General features: G+C 48.4%; 1 protein-coding gene across 1 annotated transcript in view; it reads right to left on the bottom strand.

The window, feature by feature from the left end:
* CACNA1S (calcium voltage-gated channel subunit alpha1 S) overlaps positions 1-16,870 on the bottom strand; it is a 62,112-nt gene extending 45,242 nt beyond the window's left edge. Inside the window, exons 1-4 of the mRNA XM_054648613.2 lie at positions 16,710-16,870; positions 11,041-11,146; positions 1,154-1,293; positions 4-137 (exon numbers count right to left, since the gene is read on the bottom strand). Coding sequence (XP_054504588.1) covers positions 4-137; positions 1,154-1,293; positions 11,041-11,146; positions 16,710-16,870 — 541 coding nt within the window. The remainder of the gene's footprint in view (positions 1-3; positions 138-1,153; positions 1,294-11,040; positions 11,147-16,709) is intronic.
* Positions 16,871-17,835: the final 965 nt, after the last annotated feature.

Here is a 17,835-nt window from a genome sequence, read left to right as displayed (position 1 = left end):
CACTTGGCACTCCGGACACCAGGCGCAGGGGTCTCAGCACGCGGAACGCTCGCAGCGCCTTCACGTCAAAGCCGCCTTTTCCCCCCGAGGGCCCTGCCTGCTTCACATTGACCTGCTCCAGGGTCATGGTGATGAGCCTGAAAGAGCCAGGGCACAGGGAGGGGAGGGAGGAGGAGAGGCAGAAAGGAGGACAAGAAAAAAAGAGAAGGGTGTGAGAATGGAGGGTGAGAAATCGGAGCCAAGGGTTCAGAGCTCTGCAGGCAGCAAAGCAAGGTCAGGACTGCCAGCCGTGCCCAGCCTCACCCAGAGCCAGCTCTTGGCAAGGCCAGCTCCACTGCTGACAGCCAGGGAGCTCCCAGCCCATGTGCAAACCCTGGAGGACCCCACACCACCCCCTTTCCCCAGGCAAGGAGACCTATGAGGCACGGAGGAGTCAAGACAGGAAGAAATTAGAGTTAGAGAGTGAGAGGAATAGAGGATTTGTCTTTACAAACAAGCTGTGGGTCTGCTGGTAGATAAAACCAGCACTGGGAGATAAAAGAAACAATGGGAAGGATTCCACTGATTGATGAATGGAAAAAGATATTTGCTTTTACAAATAAACTTTAGGTTTGCTGATAAACGAAATTAGACATTAAGAGATGAAAGAAACAATGGGGAAGAAAAACCCCTAAATTCTGTAAAAATTAAAAATTAAAATGGAGGGTTGGACATTAGAGGGAAATGTTTGGGAAATCTTCGGTATCAGGTGTTTTGGGAAGTTTGTACCTCTCAAGTACCTCAGGTGTTATGGGAAGTTTGTGCCTCTCAGCCAATGGGGAAAGAGAGAAGAGAAATGTGTCCAGGAAATTAAGATAAAAAAGAGGCTGCATCCTCCAAAAATGTGAGAGATCTCAGGTGAATGCCCCATGGCCTCTCCCTTTATTGGAGTAAAGCCAGAAAGGACTCCTCTGTCTCCTTTTTGGACATAAACCTCTGGTGTTTGTAGATTACTTTTCCCAACAGAGAGGATCCCAGGGGATGTCAGAGCAGGAACAGGGGGCCCATGAACTTAGTCGAGGAGGTGTCCCCAAACACATTGCAATCACCACAAAAACTGGCTGTGAAAGAGGCCTGGCACCAGAACAGCAGCAGCCTTCCCCCTTTTCCTTACCCTAGAGTCACAATGGAGAAGTCGAGCACGTTCCAGCCGTTCCGGAGATAGGCGTCCGTGTGGAAGAGGAAGCCGTAGGCGATGATCTTCAGCATGGCCTCGATGGCAAAGAAGATGAGGAAGGCATATTCAATCTTCTCCTGGGGATTGCAAAGGCAAGCAGCAGAGAATGCTCCATTAGAACGCACTGTCACCTCCCCTGGTGACATCCTCATCCTGTCATCCTCACCAGTGACTCTGGAGCAGCCCCTGCTGCCACCTCTACACACACCAAGGGGACCCTGGGGACAAGGGTGGCACGCTGAGCCACCACATGCCACTCTCTGACCTGCAGCATGATTCCCCCAGCCCTTTAATGGCCCCTGCCACGACCCTGAGGCTTTGGCTCCTCCAAACTGCTCCAGCAAAGCCACCTGAAGGTGCCTGGCCCAGGGCACTGCTCCTCTCTGGCTCCCCTCCCTGCTGCTCACTCTCTCATTCCCTCCACAGCCTTCCTCCTCCAGGCAGCACTGACACCTCCTCATCCTCTCCAGCTGAGGGCTTGCTGGGTCTGTCCTGGAGTCCCCACAGAGTCACCATGGCTCTCCTTTTGCCTGGGATGATAAGGAAGCTCCCAGGGAATGGAGACCTTGGGCTCAAGGGCTCCTGCTTAATGCCAGACATTTGCCTGGCAAAGTGATGTTATAAATAAGAAGCTTGACTAGGCCAATGTTCAAGCAGCAATCAATTTATTAATTAATATGGTAAAGTATGAGCAATACAGCGCTGGGTACAGTGGGGGAAGTTTTCCCTCCAACTGCACACCCATAGTTGAGACTTACAGGTATTTATAGGGGCACTCATAAGATTTCTCAGCAGTTTCTGTTCCAATTTTTACTCATCAGCAGTTTCTATTCCAATTTTTACATCACAATTCTATACACTATGGTGATTTAGTTTTTCTCAGGATGTATCCCAAAAGGAGCATCCCAGATGGTGCTGGTCTGGTTTCCAAAAGAAGGAAGAAGAATCCCATCTGGTGAGGTCCAGCTCTCCAGATGTGGATCCACCTTTTAATTGCAAGGACTATAAATCTCATAACAGTGATGTCCAGCTTCCCTTGGTCAAAACTATTAATCCTTGAGTTGATGTTCACCTTCCTTTCTCAAGCTGCTTTTCACTGTTTTGTTGAGGTGTGAGATAAGCATGTTTCCTTTATATATATTCCAGAGCTATAGTTTCAAGGATACAAGCAATATTCTAAAATTATACTTCAAAAGGTTATTATTGCAGAGCTCTTTAAGGCTTAGCTACAAGCAAAGAGCAACATCCTTAACGCTTTAATTCCAATGCTCCTAAATCAACTAAGATTAATTGCAAACAAAAGATAGGTTCAAAGGCCTTCTTCCATGCTTTACTTTCCTCAGTTATTATTAGAATTGGTCTTTATAACTGTCCCATGGTCGGTTTCCACACATACCACAATCACAAATACACACATTGCCTGTTTGTACCTGACACGAAGCACAGCTTTGTATTTCACAGTGACCATTTAGAAATGGGCCTGGGGCTCACTGGGCAGAGGGGCTGCACCCCCTCCAGGCAGGACCTGGCACCCCATGGCAGGGGCTTGGCACAGCCCTGCAGCTGCTGGGCCAGGGCAGCTCATCTGTCCCTGGGGCACAGCCAAGAGCTGCCTGTGCCCAGCTGGCTCTGCCTGTCACTGCCATCACTGCCCTTGTTGACAATGTCCCTTCCAGACTAAAAGCCTCCTGAAGCAGCCAGGTGGAGGGGGATATTGATATTTCTGGTGTTTCCTGGTCCCTCTCCGCATCTTATACCCCCTGAAGGACAAGGAGCATCCCTGCTCAGGATCTCCAGGGAATCGCCCTCAGAAAGGCAGAAACCTCTCTCTGAGACCAAACTGGGAGTGGATCTTCACTGGGCAATACTGTAGTGCTGTGAGGGGTCCCCATGCCCTGCCAAATGGAAAATCTTCTCCTTTTACAAAGCCAGGGCTAGAGCTCAAGAGAGAAGCATTGCTGGCTCAATTAACATCTCCAAAAGCAGTGACTGTGCTGTGTCCCCACATGACTTCACCCACACAATGCCATTTCTTGTTGGATCTGGGGGCAGCTAGGGTAAGAGCAGAGATCCTGGCATTGCCTCTGTCTTCAAGGTTTTAGCTACAGCAACTCAACACTGCTCACCTCCCACCATGAGGGGACAAATGACCCCCAGACTGTCCCACAAAGCCTGTCCTTGCAATCCCATGCAAACACAAATTCCATGAGGATCATTTCAGGCATGGAGGGGCTGCAGAGCCATGCCAGCAGCCACTGGTGTGGTGAGGTGTCTCCCCAGCTGCAGAGGAAACCCAGAAAAGCCCACTGCAAGCTGCAGCAGCCCTGCAGTGCTGGGGCTGGTGAGTGTCAGGCTCCAGCCTGGAGTGGGATGCAGCTGCTGAGCTGCTGATGTCAGGATCCAGCACTGCAGAAGTCAATTCCATGCCCTGATTTTCCAGCAGAACAGAGTCAGTCTCTCACTAGAAGGGATTTTCCTCTGAAAACCCCTTGCCCAGTATCAAAAGGTAAATTGCTGTTCCTCAGAGGACCCTTTGAGAAGCCCACAGCAGATGAACAGTGCTGCTTCAAGGGTATCAGATGCAGCCAGTGAGGAGCAGCAAGGTTCAAACCTGGGCCAAGGAGGAGGCAGCAGGCTGCCCCCAGCCACCCTCCCCCAGCCTGGGAGGGAGATAACAGCAAATTCCCAGCTTCTCTGGGCAACTTGAACCCAGGCATCAACACCATCAATGGGTTTTTTTGGGTAACTAATCTAAATCTACCCTCCTTCAGTTTAAAACCATCACCCTCTCTCCTATTGCAACAGATCCTGTTAAAAACTTTGTCTCAATCTTTCTTATAAGGCCGTGTCTTACATTGCAAGATGTGGCTGGGGGTGTGAATTCTATCCCCATCTGTCAGAGCTGGGGCAGTTATCCTCTGTTCATGGGGCAGATTTCTTTATCTCTCCCACAGCCAATCCTCCCTCCAGGAGATCTCTGCTGTCCATGGCCAGTGAGTGTCCCTGCATGGCTGATCCAATTCCATCATCCCATGGGGAGATGCTCCGCCCAGGGGAGGAGCCAAGCATTCCTACCTGGGTACAATCTGAGCCTGGCACAGCCCAGCAGCCTTTGCCCAGTGCATTGCCAGAGGAGCAGCTTCTGCTGCCCTGCATGGCCAGAGGGAGCCCAGGCCCATCTGCAGCAGCCCTGGAGCTGCAGAGGAAAACTCCCCCCTTGTGCAGGATCCCTGCTCCAGCAGAGCCACAGCTGGCACTGCAGGAGGGCTGAGCCCCCATGGGATGGGGCTGTGCCACCCCCTGACACACAGGGGACAGGGCCTGCTCTGACTCTGGCAGGGGTTTGGTTTTTTTGTTTGTACTATTGCATTTGTATTTTTAATTTTCCTAGTAAAGAACTGTTATTCCTGTTCCCATATCTTTGCCTGAGAGCGTTTTAATTTCAAAATTACAATAATTCACAGGGGGGTGGTTTACATTTTCCATTTCAAGGAAGGCTCCTGCCTTCCTTGGCAGACATCTGGCTTTTCAAACCAAGACAGAGGGAGGCAGGGGTGGCTCACAGAGCTGCATGTGCACCTCTCCAGGTGCCAGTACCAGAGCAGCAGCATTTTCTGCAGTTTTATCGAGTCTGTGCATGCAGATATGCAGGAGTGTTCTCCATTGCCACAGCTCCTGGAAGACTCCAGGAGACCCAGGGTGACCCCAAACTCTAGGAAAGCCAGATGCAATCACGACTCTCCTCCATGCCAACCTCCAGGCACAGAGCCCAACAGCTCCTGAAAACCAGCAATGGGCAGCAAACCCTGCTCAGGGACTGTGGGACACCAGTCAGCTGCCCAAAAACAACTGCTCCAGTGTCCCTGAGATGGCAGAGCCCTGGGGTGACAGACATCACACAGCACTCACAGGTAATTACAGGTAATTACAGCAGGAACTCCCTTCAAAAGCATCACACACCCACATTCCTGTCACTGAATTGTACCTGAGGCTTTGTCCAGGCTTTGGAAACAGGAATTCCCCAACCCCAGGGCTGAGATACAACCCAAAATGGGGTTTGCAGAAGCATACTGCTTGCCATCAAACATTTGTGCTACCTAAAATCCCTAAAACCATTATGTGTGTCACTGTCATATTTTCTGGAAAAATCTCTTTGCCAGGATTTCTTCTCCTGGGAAGCTGAGAAGCCTCAGAGAGAAATGAAAACAATAATTATCTGATCGCTTCTCCTGTGTTTGCTGCTTTGGAATGTGGTTGGAGATTGTTTATCCAACAGGTGGTTGTTTGATTGGTTTCATGTGAATTGTTTTTACTTAATGACCAATCACCATCAGCTGTGTCAGGACTCTGGAAGCAGTTGTGAGTTGTAATTAGTACCTTGTTAAGCCTTCTGTAAGTATCCTTTCTCTATTCTTTAGTATAGCATTCTTTAATATAATATAAATACATAAAATAATAAATTAGCCTTCTAAGAACATGGAGTCAGATTCATCATTTCCTTCCTGCCACAGGGGACCCCGAAAATACCACAATGTGTGACACCAGCAGCGTGCCTGCACACAGGGCTACTTAAATTAAATATTTAAATAAGTAGCACACCTGTGCTACTTAAATTGTCTTGACAGTTTGAGCTCCAGCTCTGTCCCCTAGGCCTCCCATGTCCTACCTGACATTCCTACAAAGCCCATAGGGCTGAGGACAGCTGCTTTTGGGTGGTCTGACAGGGTGGCCTCCCTCCAAGCTGTCACCCTTGAGTCCCACTGATGGGGAAAAACTTTAAATTGAAAATTTACAGAGAATACATTTAAATATTAGGAAAAAATCTTGCCCTGTGAGGGTGCTGAGACCCTGGCACAGGTGCCCAGAGCAGCTGGGGCTGCCCCTGGATCCCTGGAGGTGTCCAAGGCCAGGCTGGACAGGGCTGGGAGCAGCCTGGGACAGTGGAGGTGTCCCCCATGGTGAGGTGGAATGAGATGGGATTGAAGGTCCCTTCCAAGCCAAACCATTCTATAATAAATATAAATTATAATATAAATATATTATAATATAAATGTAAGTTATTATAATATAAACATAAATTTATAAATATTATAAATAAATATAAATTATAAATAGAAATCAATATAAATTGTTCTATAATAAACAAATACCTGCAATATCTCAGAGCTGGCCGAGCCCCAGCCCAGCCCACTCAGGTCAGGGCTGCTCTGGGCTCCCCTGGCAGGGGAGCTGCTGTGCCCAGGGCTGTGGTGTCCCCTGAGCCCAGGGCTGGCTCTGGGCTCCCCGAGTGTCCCAGGGCTCAGCACCAGCACTGAGCATCCTCACACTGAAGGGGCAGCTGAAGGATTCACACTGAGTGAGGGGGAGCAGAGTTTGGGGCCTGGCCACTCCTCCTGCTCCCTCCTGTGTGGTCCCAGCCAAAGAAAATCCTCTGAAACACCAAATAATGAAAGAGATATGAAATACCTCTTTCACATAATGAAATATAGTGGGTTTAGATTCGATTTTAGGAAAAAATCCTTCCCTGTGAGGGTGGGCAGGCCCTGGCACAGGTGCCCAGAGCAGCTGAGGCTGCCCCTGGATCCCTGGCAGTGCCCAAGGCCAGGCTGGACAGGGCTGGGACCAACCTGGGACAGTGGAAGGTGTCCCTGGCCATGAGAGGGGGTAGAATGAGCCTCCTGACCCAAACCATGCTACAAGTCTATGTTTCTATGAAAACCAGGTATTTCAGTGTGTGCAGCATGTCAAACACCACCCACTGGAGCTGCAGAAATGGCTCAGCTGCCCTGGCAGATGAACTGTACTCTAAATTTGACTTTATTTCCTCACTGCTCATAAACAGAGGTCGGGCAGCCAGGTCACACACAGCCATCTGTATTTTCTTGGCTGAATCCCTGTGAATAACCTGCCTTGCTAAATACACTCTGAAGCTGCTTGCTCCTGGAGTAAGGTTTCCAGTGAAAAACAGTGGGATTTGAAACTCTGGAAACTCAAGTAAAAGTGAAAATAAATGCTGTGAATTTTGAACAAGTTGAAAAGTCAAAATAATTTCATCAGAGTTGAAGAAAATGTTGTGATTCCATTAGAAAAAGACAAAATCAGATACAAACAGGATTTAAAAAAACCCTTCTGGATCAAAAGAAATCTAATATAGAAAGAATAATAATGAAATGTGTTGAAATTAAACAACTGTACTTCTTCCAGGACAAAGTGGATTCTTAGGAAATAATATGGTTATGGTTATTTCATTATTTTCATTTTTATGGTATTTCATTTTTTCATCCCCCATAAATGAGTTCTGATTAACCAAGCTTTCATGAGACTAATTCTAGGTTTACCTAGTGTAGACTCTGACTGCAGCTCTTCCCTGGCTGGAAACTCAGAGTGTGGCTGCTCTGCAGGTTTTCCAGTCCTGCAGCAAGGCAGTGGCAGCAGAGCTCTCCTAGGAATCCTCTCCTCCTGAGATTCTCTTTGTGATGCCTTAGCAGTTTAGCTTTTATATTTTTTATCTGTTTGTAATCCTGTAATTTTTTGGTGTTTAACTCCAAACTCCTTATAGAGTGTTTTTCCCATTTTGGGCAGACACAACAATTCCTCTCCAGGCCTGGCAATCAAGGACACCTCACTGCCTCAGGCCCCAGGGATGGAAACAAAAGTGACTTGGGGGAGCAAACTTGAGGTAAATGACTTCATTAGCTGAGGCTGTAATTGGCAGATTAACCCCCAATATGCAAATGGACCAAACTTATAAAAGTGTGCAAATCCATCTCCATTTTGGGTACAGCCCCAGGGGGGTTTCCCTGCCCAAAATGTACCTGAAGGCCCCTCAATAAATAGAACTGCTTTTTATTATTTTGATTTTTTCCCAGCCTCTGTTTTTAGGAGCCCAAAAAGGCATCACCAGTGGAGCACTCATTTTAGAGTGGCTGTCCCTGCTCTGGGCTGCAGGAGCCTGTCCTGAGGAGGCTGGGGCTGGCCAGGCCCTGCACACCCTCAGCACTGAGCCCTCACCAGAGGGAACCTCAGTCCTGCCTCCCCAGTATCACTGTCACTGCTTTTAATGGAGGGGTGGGACTCTTTTGGGGCTAAGAATGATTTATTGCTCAGGTAAACATCAGTCTCAGAGGCTGTGAGATTTTAGAGGAGCAAGCATTCAGCCATAGCTCAAGAGCAATCACAAGTTTCTTTGTTACAAGGCAGTATAGAACGTTTTAACCCAATGGACAGTTGTTACAGGGTTTATTTTGCTTTCCTAACCTATCGCCTTTACTTAATTCTACTGCACTGTGGATAATTTTATCCAGTGGCTTCTGTCTCACATGTACACAGATGCTTCTGTTATAACTTCTAAACTCCCAACCTACTCCATACTATTACATTACTACACTATAAACTCTTCACCATCTTATCAATCCAGTTTCCCACTTACTTAAGGCAGATTCTTACTTACAACTATAGAAACATAAGTTTATGATTTTTCTACTTAATGCCTGTGTGTTGTATTTTTACATCCATCCAAGCTTCTCCCAAGGCTGCAAATCAAACCCTGCAATGTCTGTGAAAGTTGCTGTTTTTCTGATTTCCACACACAAAAAGCGTGTGTGGAAATTGTTTTATTGTATTTTTACATCCATCCAAGCTTCTCCCAAGGCTGCAAATCAAACCCTGCAGTGTCTGTGAAAGTTGCTGTTTTTCTGATTTCCACACACAAAAAGCATGGGGCAAGGTCCTCACTGCCCTGACTCAGTTTCCCCTCCTACATTTTGCCTTCTCAATAATTTCAACATCTTTTTATAAACTCAACCTTCTCCAGGGAGGATTGGGCAATGAAGAGACAGAAAAGGGACAGGGAGAGATTAAACACATCACAGCACCTCTCTGCTGCAGGAAAATGCCTCCACAAGCCTTTCTCCACTACCTGCAGGCTGCAGGTTCTTTGCTAGTTTTCTCTGCCAAGGTCAGGATTAAATGTGTGAGATGGGATTTCTTGTTGGGACTCAGATGTTTATCAGTTCTTATCTCTGTCACAGTCTCACAAACCCTGAGTTCTACAGCACTTCACTCTAACAAACTAAAAATGGAGGCCTGTCTCTCTCTCTACAAGGCCTTTTAAGGATAAACTATCCAATTAAGAAATGACACCTAAATTATTTTTATTTTTAACCCAATAACCACCCTCCCATGCCCTGAAATGTGGGCTTTTTTATCCAATTACACAACAACACCCAAACCCATGGAGAAGAAGGTGAAGAAGGAGCAGCCTCTGCCCTAAAACCTCCATCTTGCTTTATCTATATTTCTATATTCTAAAACCCCAAACTCTAAGTTTTCCACCCTGTGATGTGACACACTTCTACTCAAACTCCACACCCACAATCCCAGTTCTATCATTCCATTTTGGAAGCCTTCTCCAAAGGTCAAATGCAGTGTTCTCTTGGGGGTCAGTGCCTGGCAGCACAGAAAGTCTGAAATTCTCAGCATCCAGGGTTCCAACAGCAGGCCTGTGCTGAGCATAGCCTGATGCCCCAGGTGATGGTGCCTGGCTAAATTCTCAGCTGGCTTTGCTCCTACAAAGCCACCAGAACATGGTGACAAAGGGACAGCAAGCAGGAATGAAAGAACAGCAGCCTGGGGCTACCTGGCTCTGGACACCAATTGCTGTGGCAACAGGCTGAAACATCCCCCAGTAGGGTGCAGCATAAGTAATCCAGTGGACAAAAAATAAAAAGAGATGGAATTTCATTGATGCAATGAATTTCCATCACTTGGTCCTTCCCATGGGAAAGCTCCTGGGGCAGCACCAGCCCCTCTGGGAGCCCTGTGGGGCCAGGGCCACTTCCCCCCTTATCCCCACACACACCTGGGCTTCCCCCAGCTCTGCCCCACAGGGCTCAGCCCCATCCCAAGCCCTCTCCCAGAGGGAATTTCCATCCCCTCTGTCCCCATGGCCAGCCTGCCCCAGCCTTGCTTTCCTCTTTTACCCCTCCCCTGAGGTAACAGCACCTCCCAGAGCCAGGGAAGAACCCCAAACCAGCCTGAGGGGTTAGGGAGGCTGGTCAGACCAGCCAGGAGCACGAAGGAACACCCCAGGATCTCACCCTCCTCATCCTGAGGAGTCCTGGAACCCCATTTCATTAAAAGGGGGATTTAGGTGTTTGGATTCAGTCATTATACTCAGTGTCTCAATGGAAATCAATGTGGATTGAACCACAGTGGGGATCTGAAGAGTAGAAAGGTGTGGCAATCTATAAATAGTGTAAATTGTTGATCTGGGACACATCAAAACATCATATTCCAGGAAAACTGGAGCAACTGTGGAAGAATATGGAATAATGATTAGAAAGAAGTAACCTTTCTGCCTAACAGAAACAGGTTCTCTTCCTCTCTTAAATAAAAGATAACAAAATTAAAATAGAGTTTTGAAAGGAAAGGTCAGAAAAAATTATTCCAAAATGCTGCAGCAAAACATTTAAGCCTTTCTGGAACAGGATGTTTCTTTTTGAAAGTGTGATAAAAAATAAATCAGAGGACATTTTTTCCTTCATTGGCATCAATTCTTCCTTCATGTCTACTCCACACACAACCTGCTGCCTTTGATCTCTACCCAGAGGCGCTTTCAGCCCCTCTGAAAACCCATTTTGCAGTCACTTTTTCCCAGCCCTGCCTCCCAGTGACTGCAGCAGCTTTGGCTGGACCAACACTGCCTGACAGCCCCTGGGGCAGCACCCCCAGAGCAGCTTGTGCCACCCTGCAGCTGTGTCACCCCAAGCCACCAGCCCCAGAGAGCCCTCAGGGCTGCAGGAAGGGCCCCAGGTGCTCCTTACCAGGCTGGAGTTGGCAATGTTGGTGTCATCCTCAGGCATGGGCAGGTAGATGGCCAGAGCAACACAGTTGGCAAAGATGGTGAGGAGGATGATGATCTCGAAGGGTCTATGAGGAAGTGTTAAGGAGTGCAGACAGGAAAGAAAAAGCAAAATAACCCCACCCCTGTCCTGTCCTATTTAGGGCTATTTAAAGGGGGTCCAGCTCCTTTAAAAAAGAATTACAATCTCTACGAGCAGATAAATATTGATTTCCCAATTATACTGTGGGCCCTCAAGCAGCCATCAACAAAGAGTGTGTTAAAGCTGTACACTACAAAAATATAAGAACTTTATGACTCCCTCCCCATTAACAGGCTAACCTATATTTAAATAGGAGAATTAATGCTAGAATGAGTAACCAGGGTCCTCTGTCTATGAAGCAAGCTTACATCTGTACATTATTAACAAATCACCAATACACAACAAATCAACAAGCAGAGTATTAAATATCTTGTTAACCCAACAGAGGAGCATCCATTAAGAAAGATTAAAACCTGTAAAAGGAACTAGGCAAACCCGTCAAGGCCCAATTGTTTACCAAAAACACAGCCTTCAGCAAACCAAAAACAAGTAGTGAAGGTGATGCCTGCCTGGTGTGGAGAACCAACCCCACCATGGGGGCAGAGCACAGAAAGCAGCCAGGGCTCAGCCTCAGCACATCCTCAGGGCCAGGACAAAGGGATGGGAGAGCTGGCAGCTTCCCCCTCCTCATCCTTCAGTGAACCACCCTGAAGGGCCAGGAGCCTTTTGCAGAATGCAGGCACTGAACCTGTGGAGGAGGTTTTACAGCAACTTCTGTGAGCCCGAGGGAAGTTTGATAAGAGGATCCACGTTTACCCCCGAAAGAATTTTCTACCATAGAAACCAAGAAAGAAAGAAGGATAAATAAGAGAAATCTGCAACTGCCTGTTCCAATGAGCACTTTGTCTTTCCTGACCAATGAGTAAACTTATGGGTTCTGTAAGAATGCATAAAAAGCATGCATGCTAGAATAAAAACAGTTGGAGGCCTTCTGGAAATGGAGTGTTGCTCTGTATTGTCTCTGTCTCAGCTAGGACATGAACCCAAGCATGCCCTCCCGAGCAAGCAGGCCCTGGCTCCCTCTGCACTTGGCATCCATGAGGGAGACTCCTGCTGCTCGGGTCTCACAGGGGCTCCATGGCCCCAGCTGAAGGCATCTGGGACAGGGCAGCTCATCCAGGGGCTCCTGTGGCAGACATCCCCAGGTGTCCTACAGCCGTGGTGGCCCAGGACAGGCAGCACTGCTGTGCCTGTCCCCAGGAGTGAGCACAGCCTGAGGGCTGTCACACCCCTTCAAGGTAGAAATTGTGCTGTTTGAGCCCTATAACACCTCAGAATAAAAGGGATGACTTTACTATTTCCCATGAAGACCCTGGTTCAGGCACTGGGTCACTCTCAAGCTCCTGCTACTGTCACTGTTTTGCTGGGCCTTGGGCAAGCTTCAGCTCTCACCTTCCTGAAGCTTCCAAAGAGCTCAAACTCTGTCTCCAGGGCCTCGTTTGCAGCCAGGCTCTCCCTTCAGGGATCCCCACTCTCTGTTTCCTACAGCATTCTCCCTTGAGGGCTGCCTTGGGCTCTGGTGGCCACACCACTGTACAGCCCAGTATGATGGAGCAAGGGGCACCATGCTGTCCACATCAGCCTGAGGGCTGTCAGCTCTGTCCTGGACTCATCACAGGCTTTGTTTCCTTTTCTGAACCTTTCTATCCATCAACCTGATGACACTTTAAAAACTGAACTCAGCTGGGAAAGCTGCTCCCCTTTGTGTCCAGGTAATGAGGCAGAGCCCTGGGCAGAGCCTTGGGCAGGGTAAGACAAGCCCTCCTTGAAGGGTGACCTCCACTGGAGCTCCTGTAACTGGAGCTGAAATCCACTGTGCCTGTGATTCTGGCACAGTTATGAGGAGAAATGCAGTGGGACAGGTTGAACCAAAAAACAGACATATGGATAACTGGGGACAGTGTCTCTGCCTCCTGCCACTGACACAGAGCCTCAGCATCCTCTTCATCTCCTTGTCTTGCAATCTGACTTCTTTCTGTTCAGCACACAGCATCCAAGGGTCCCCACATCTGCCTTGCAGCAGGAATTAGGCCTCTGTGGTCCTCCAGGGTTCCCACAATCCTCCCCCATCTGCCTTGAAGTTCTCCTGGCTACAGAATGACCTGAAATACCAGGGTGTGTCACAAAGTGAGACACGTCCCAACAACCATCAGGCTATTGGACTGCCTTGCACACAACACCCAGTAAACTGCAGAACATTCAATTTCCTTGTTCTGATGAACATATTTCTTGAGATGTGAGCAAATTTCAGCACAAAACACCCTCTGCCTCAAGTCAGCCTTTCGCCCACCCTGGGCTGAGTGGAGTGATGCTCCCCACACTTCAACTGCTTGAAAAAGACCCCAGCCCACCCCTGTGGCTCAGCTTTGTGCTCTGACAGCAGCAGCCACACAGCAGTGATGGGCCCAGGGAACAGGAACCCACACTGCCACACAGAACCAACAGCCCAGGCATGGCAGTCAGATTTTCTGGAAAAATCCCTTTACCCAGGATTTCTCTACTGGGAAGCTAAGAAGCCTCAGGGAAAAAGGAAATCAATATTATCTCATTTGCTTCTCCTGTGTTTTGCTGCTTTGGAATGTGGTTGGAGATTGGTATCTTCTGTGAATTGTTTTGACTCATTGGCCAGTTGGGGCCAAGCTGTGTCGGACTCTGAAGAGAGAGTCACAAGTTCTTCATTAGTATCTTTTTAGCCTTCTGTCTGTATCCTTACTGTAGTCTTTAGTATAGTTTACTTTAGTATTCTTTTATATAATATAGTATCATAAAATCATAAATTAGCCTTCTAAGAACATGGAATCAGATTCATCATTCCTTCCAACGACGGGGTCCCAGAAAATACCACAACCAGGTACCCCCACACAAGAGGGCCACAGCTAATCTCCCCTTGGCAGCCTGCATGGCCCTGCAGACCATAATAACCCAGAGGAACTGGAACGACCCGACCCTGTCACATACCCTGGTCTCTGAGTGAGGGCAGCCAGGTGCAGCTGGGTATAAATACAGGCAGGCACTGCAGAAACCTGATTCCCTGGATCGTTTGTCCTGCACAGGTCAGAGCCACCTGCACATGCCACCGTGCTGGGGGCACCCACTCGTCCCCTGTGGTGTTGTGAGGTCCCCAGAACAAGGTGAGAGATGAGAATTGGACTCCATGTTCTCAGAAGGCTGAATATTATATTATATTATATTATATTATATTATATTATATTATATTATATTATATTATATTATATTATATTATATTATATTATATTATATTATATTATATTATATTATATTATATTACATTATATTACATTACATTATATTACATTATGTTATATTATATATTATATTATAGTACATTACATTATATTACATTATATTATGTTATATTATATATTATATTCTAAAACTACGTTAAAGAAAGAGAAAGGAGACATCAGAAGCCTAGAAAAGAATAAATAACAAAAACCCATGACTGACTCACAGAGTCAGACACAGCTGGCTGTGATTGGCCATTAATTAAAAACAATTCACATGTCTGGATAAACAATCTCCAGACCACATTCAAGAGGAGCAAAATATGGAGAAGCTGAGGCTTCCCATCTTCCCAGGAGAAGAAATCCTGGCAAAGGGATTTTTCAGAAAATGTCATGGTGCCAGTCCCCCTCCAGAGCACTGAGGTAGGGAAGACCCTCCCTGTGCTGTGCACTTGCTCTGGCACGTGCTGGCCCAGCAGGAAGAATGTGTTTGAGCATGCTGAAAGATGTAAATCCTATTTCCAGCTCCTCCCTATAGTATTTAGGGAGCCCCTGATGTAAGGAAATTATTGGTATTTAATTCTATTGATTTAGAAGGTTGAATAATTGTTTTATTAAAAATATATTATATTATATTATATTATATTATATTATATTATATTATATTATATTACATTATACTATATTATGCTATATGATAGTAAAGATATATTATACAGATAAAGATATATTATAAAGAAATATTAAAAGAATATTATATTATATTATACTATATAAAAGATACATTTTAAAGAAAATATCATTACTGTCTCTAAACAGTCAGGTATAGTTTTTTTTAAATTGGTTAAGGAAATAAAATAATCTTTAGTAGAATTTAATTACTAATTCTCTTTAGGTGAACTGTTTTCTTAACACATTTTACATGTGTAAAAACAACAGGAGCAGAGAATAGAGATAAGAATTGTTCTCTCTTTTTCTCTCTGCGTTTCTTCAGGAAAAATCCTGTGAGAGAATGATGTTTCTCTCTGTTCAGAGCATGTGAGTGCCACACCTCCCCTGCCACTCAGGCACACACACAAGTTTCCTCCTTTCTCAGTGCCCATTTAAGACATGGGCACAGTTCCCTTCTGTGCCCACAGAACCATCATTTCTCGAGCCAGAGACACAGAAAATGAGAACTCCCCCATTTTGGCCCTGCTCCCTCTCCTGGAGGACAGAGAGTCCCCTTGCAGCAAAGGAATGAGGTCTCAGCCTCCAGCAGCACCAGAGCTGTGAGCATGCCCTCATGCCTGCCAACAGGGCTGTGGACAAAGCAGCATCCCTGGGCATGGTTTTGGTGTCCCCACAGCAACACAGCCAGCCTAAGGTGACCAAGCCACTTCCCAGAGTGAAGCCTGGCCAGGGGTGGGATCATCTTGCCAAGGCCAGGAGCACACAGATAAGGTTCAGTAACTAAAATGAGAAAAGATGTGGTGGAAGAGCTTGATTCTGTTGCCCAGCCCATCATTTTTGCTACAGCCCAAACGTTTTGCTGAAATCAAAGTGAAGATTTTCATCTCCCACTCTCTTCCTTTACATAAAATATGGATGAACAAAGTTCTAGTTTGTGGATGCATGACAGAAACATGCCATCTTGGTATTTCTGAGCTACAATGCCCCAGTGAAAAGGTCAAAAAGCAACACCCAAACTACAACACTAAGCCAAAGGCACAAAGAAGGACTATCCTTCCGAACAGTAGCACCCACAAAAAGCCTTCACCTGTGACAGCAGTACCAGGGAGGGATGGGAAAGGGGGCTGAGAGGACAATGGAGTCAGCAAGGATTTGGGGGAGGCCCCCCACCAGGGCAGAGCACAGCTGTGGGATCAGATTGTGATACACACAAAGAGCCATCCCAAGCAACTCAGCAGGGTCTTGCTACCACCCCCAAGCCTCCAGAGTATCACATTGTCCCCACTGACCCCATCCCCACCCCTGCCACACCAAGCCCCCTCCCCTCTCAGCAGTCTGTCCCCCATTGCTCCCCAGCACACAATACACACAACATATTGACTGCCCCAGTCCCTTGGCCCAGGCTGTCCCTGCCTGTCCCTGTCCCACCCCACCCAAGGCCTGACCCACTCCCCAGCCCAGCTTTCCCCAGCCAGCACAGCCATTGCCTTTGCCATGCATCCTGCAGGGCTCCCTGGGTGCCTCGCTGCCTGATGAGACAGTACAAGCTGGAACAGGCTGCCAGCTCTCCCCAGCAGCCCACCAGGCTCACAGGCACACACACACTGCTGCCAGCCCTGCAGCACAGGATACTTCCACTCCACGATGCTGATGCAGGCCTTCCTCAGGGGGTTCTCCAGGGTGAGGCAGAACAGAGCCCTGGGTGGACGAGGAGCTATCGGTGGTACCGGCTTCTTGGACTTCTCCTTCTGCTGCCTCTTCTTCACGTCACCCTGGGGAGAAGAGGGCTCCATGGTGTTGCTCCCCTAGCTGTCTGCTCCCCTCCTGCCCTGCAGTGGAGCCCCCCTTCCCCAGGTCCCAGAGCTCCTCTGGCTCTGTCCCCTCCGTGCAGCTGGGGAGGCGCTGGGGGAGTGGGGGCTGGAGCCTGCACTCGCATGTACAAACACACAAAGCATGAGTTTAAATTTAGATCCCAGCCTGGCTCTGGGTGCTGTCCCAGCTCCTGAGGGCCCCTGCAGCTGTTCCCTCTTTACCCAGCACATGGGGAGTTGGGCGAGTGCTTGGCGTGCCACGGGCTGGGCTGGGGGTGGGACAGGCTGCCCGGGCTGGCCACTGCCTCCGACAGAGGAGCACCCGTGCCGAGGTCAGCTCTGTCCTCAGTCCCCACCTGCACCATGTCCCGGCTCAGCTCTGTCCCCACATCCCCACCTGCACCATGTCCCAGCTCAGCTCTGTCCTCAGTCCCCACCTGCACCATGTCCTGGCTCAGCTCTGTCCCCACATCCCCACCTGCACCATGTCCCAGCTCAGCTCTGTCCTCAGTCCCCACCTGCACCATGTCCCAGCTCAGCTCTGTCCCCAGTCCCCACCTGCACCGTGTCCCGGCTCTGCTCTGTCCTCAGTCCCCACCTGCATCCTGTCTCAGCTCAGCTCTGTCCCCAGGTCAGCTCTGTCTCTGTGTGCCCACCATGTCTCGGCTCAGCTCTGTCCCCAGGTCCCCACCTGCACCCTGTCCTGGCTCAGCTCTGTCCCCACATCCCCACCTGCACTGTGTCCCAGGTCAGCTCCATCCCCAGGTCTCCACCTGCACCCTGTCCCAGCTCAGCTCTGTCCCCAGGTCAGCTCTGTCCCCAGGTCCCCACCTACACCTTGTCTTGGCTCTGCTCTGTCCCCAGGTCCCCACCGTGTCCCGCCTCAGCTCTGTCCCCAGGTCCCCAGCTGCAGCGTGTCCCAGGTCAGCTCTGTCCCCAGGTCAGCT

Source organism: Agelaius phoeniceus, chromosome 25, assembly GCF_051311805.1.
Source record: "Agelaius phoeniceus isolate bAgePho1 chromosome 25, bAgePho1.hap1, whole genome shotgun sequence".
Lineage (NCBI taxonomy): Eukaryota > Metazoa > Chordata > Aves > Passeriformes > Icteridae > Agelaius > Agelaius phoeniceus.
This window is presented reverse-complemented; position numbering and strand designations above follow the sequence as displayed.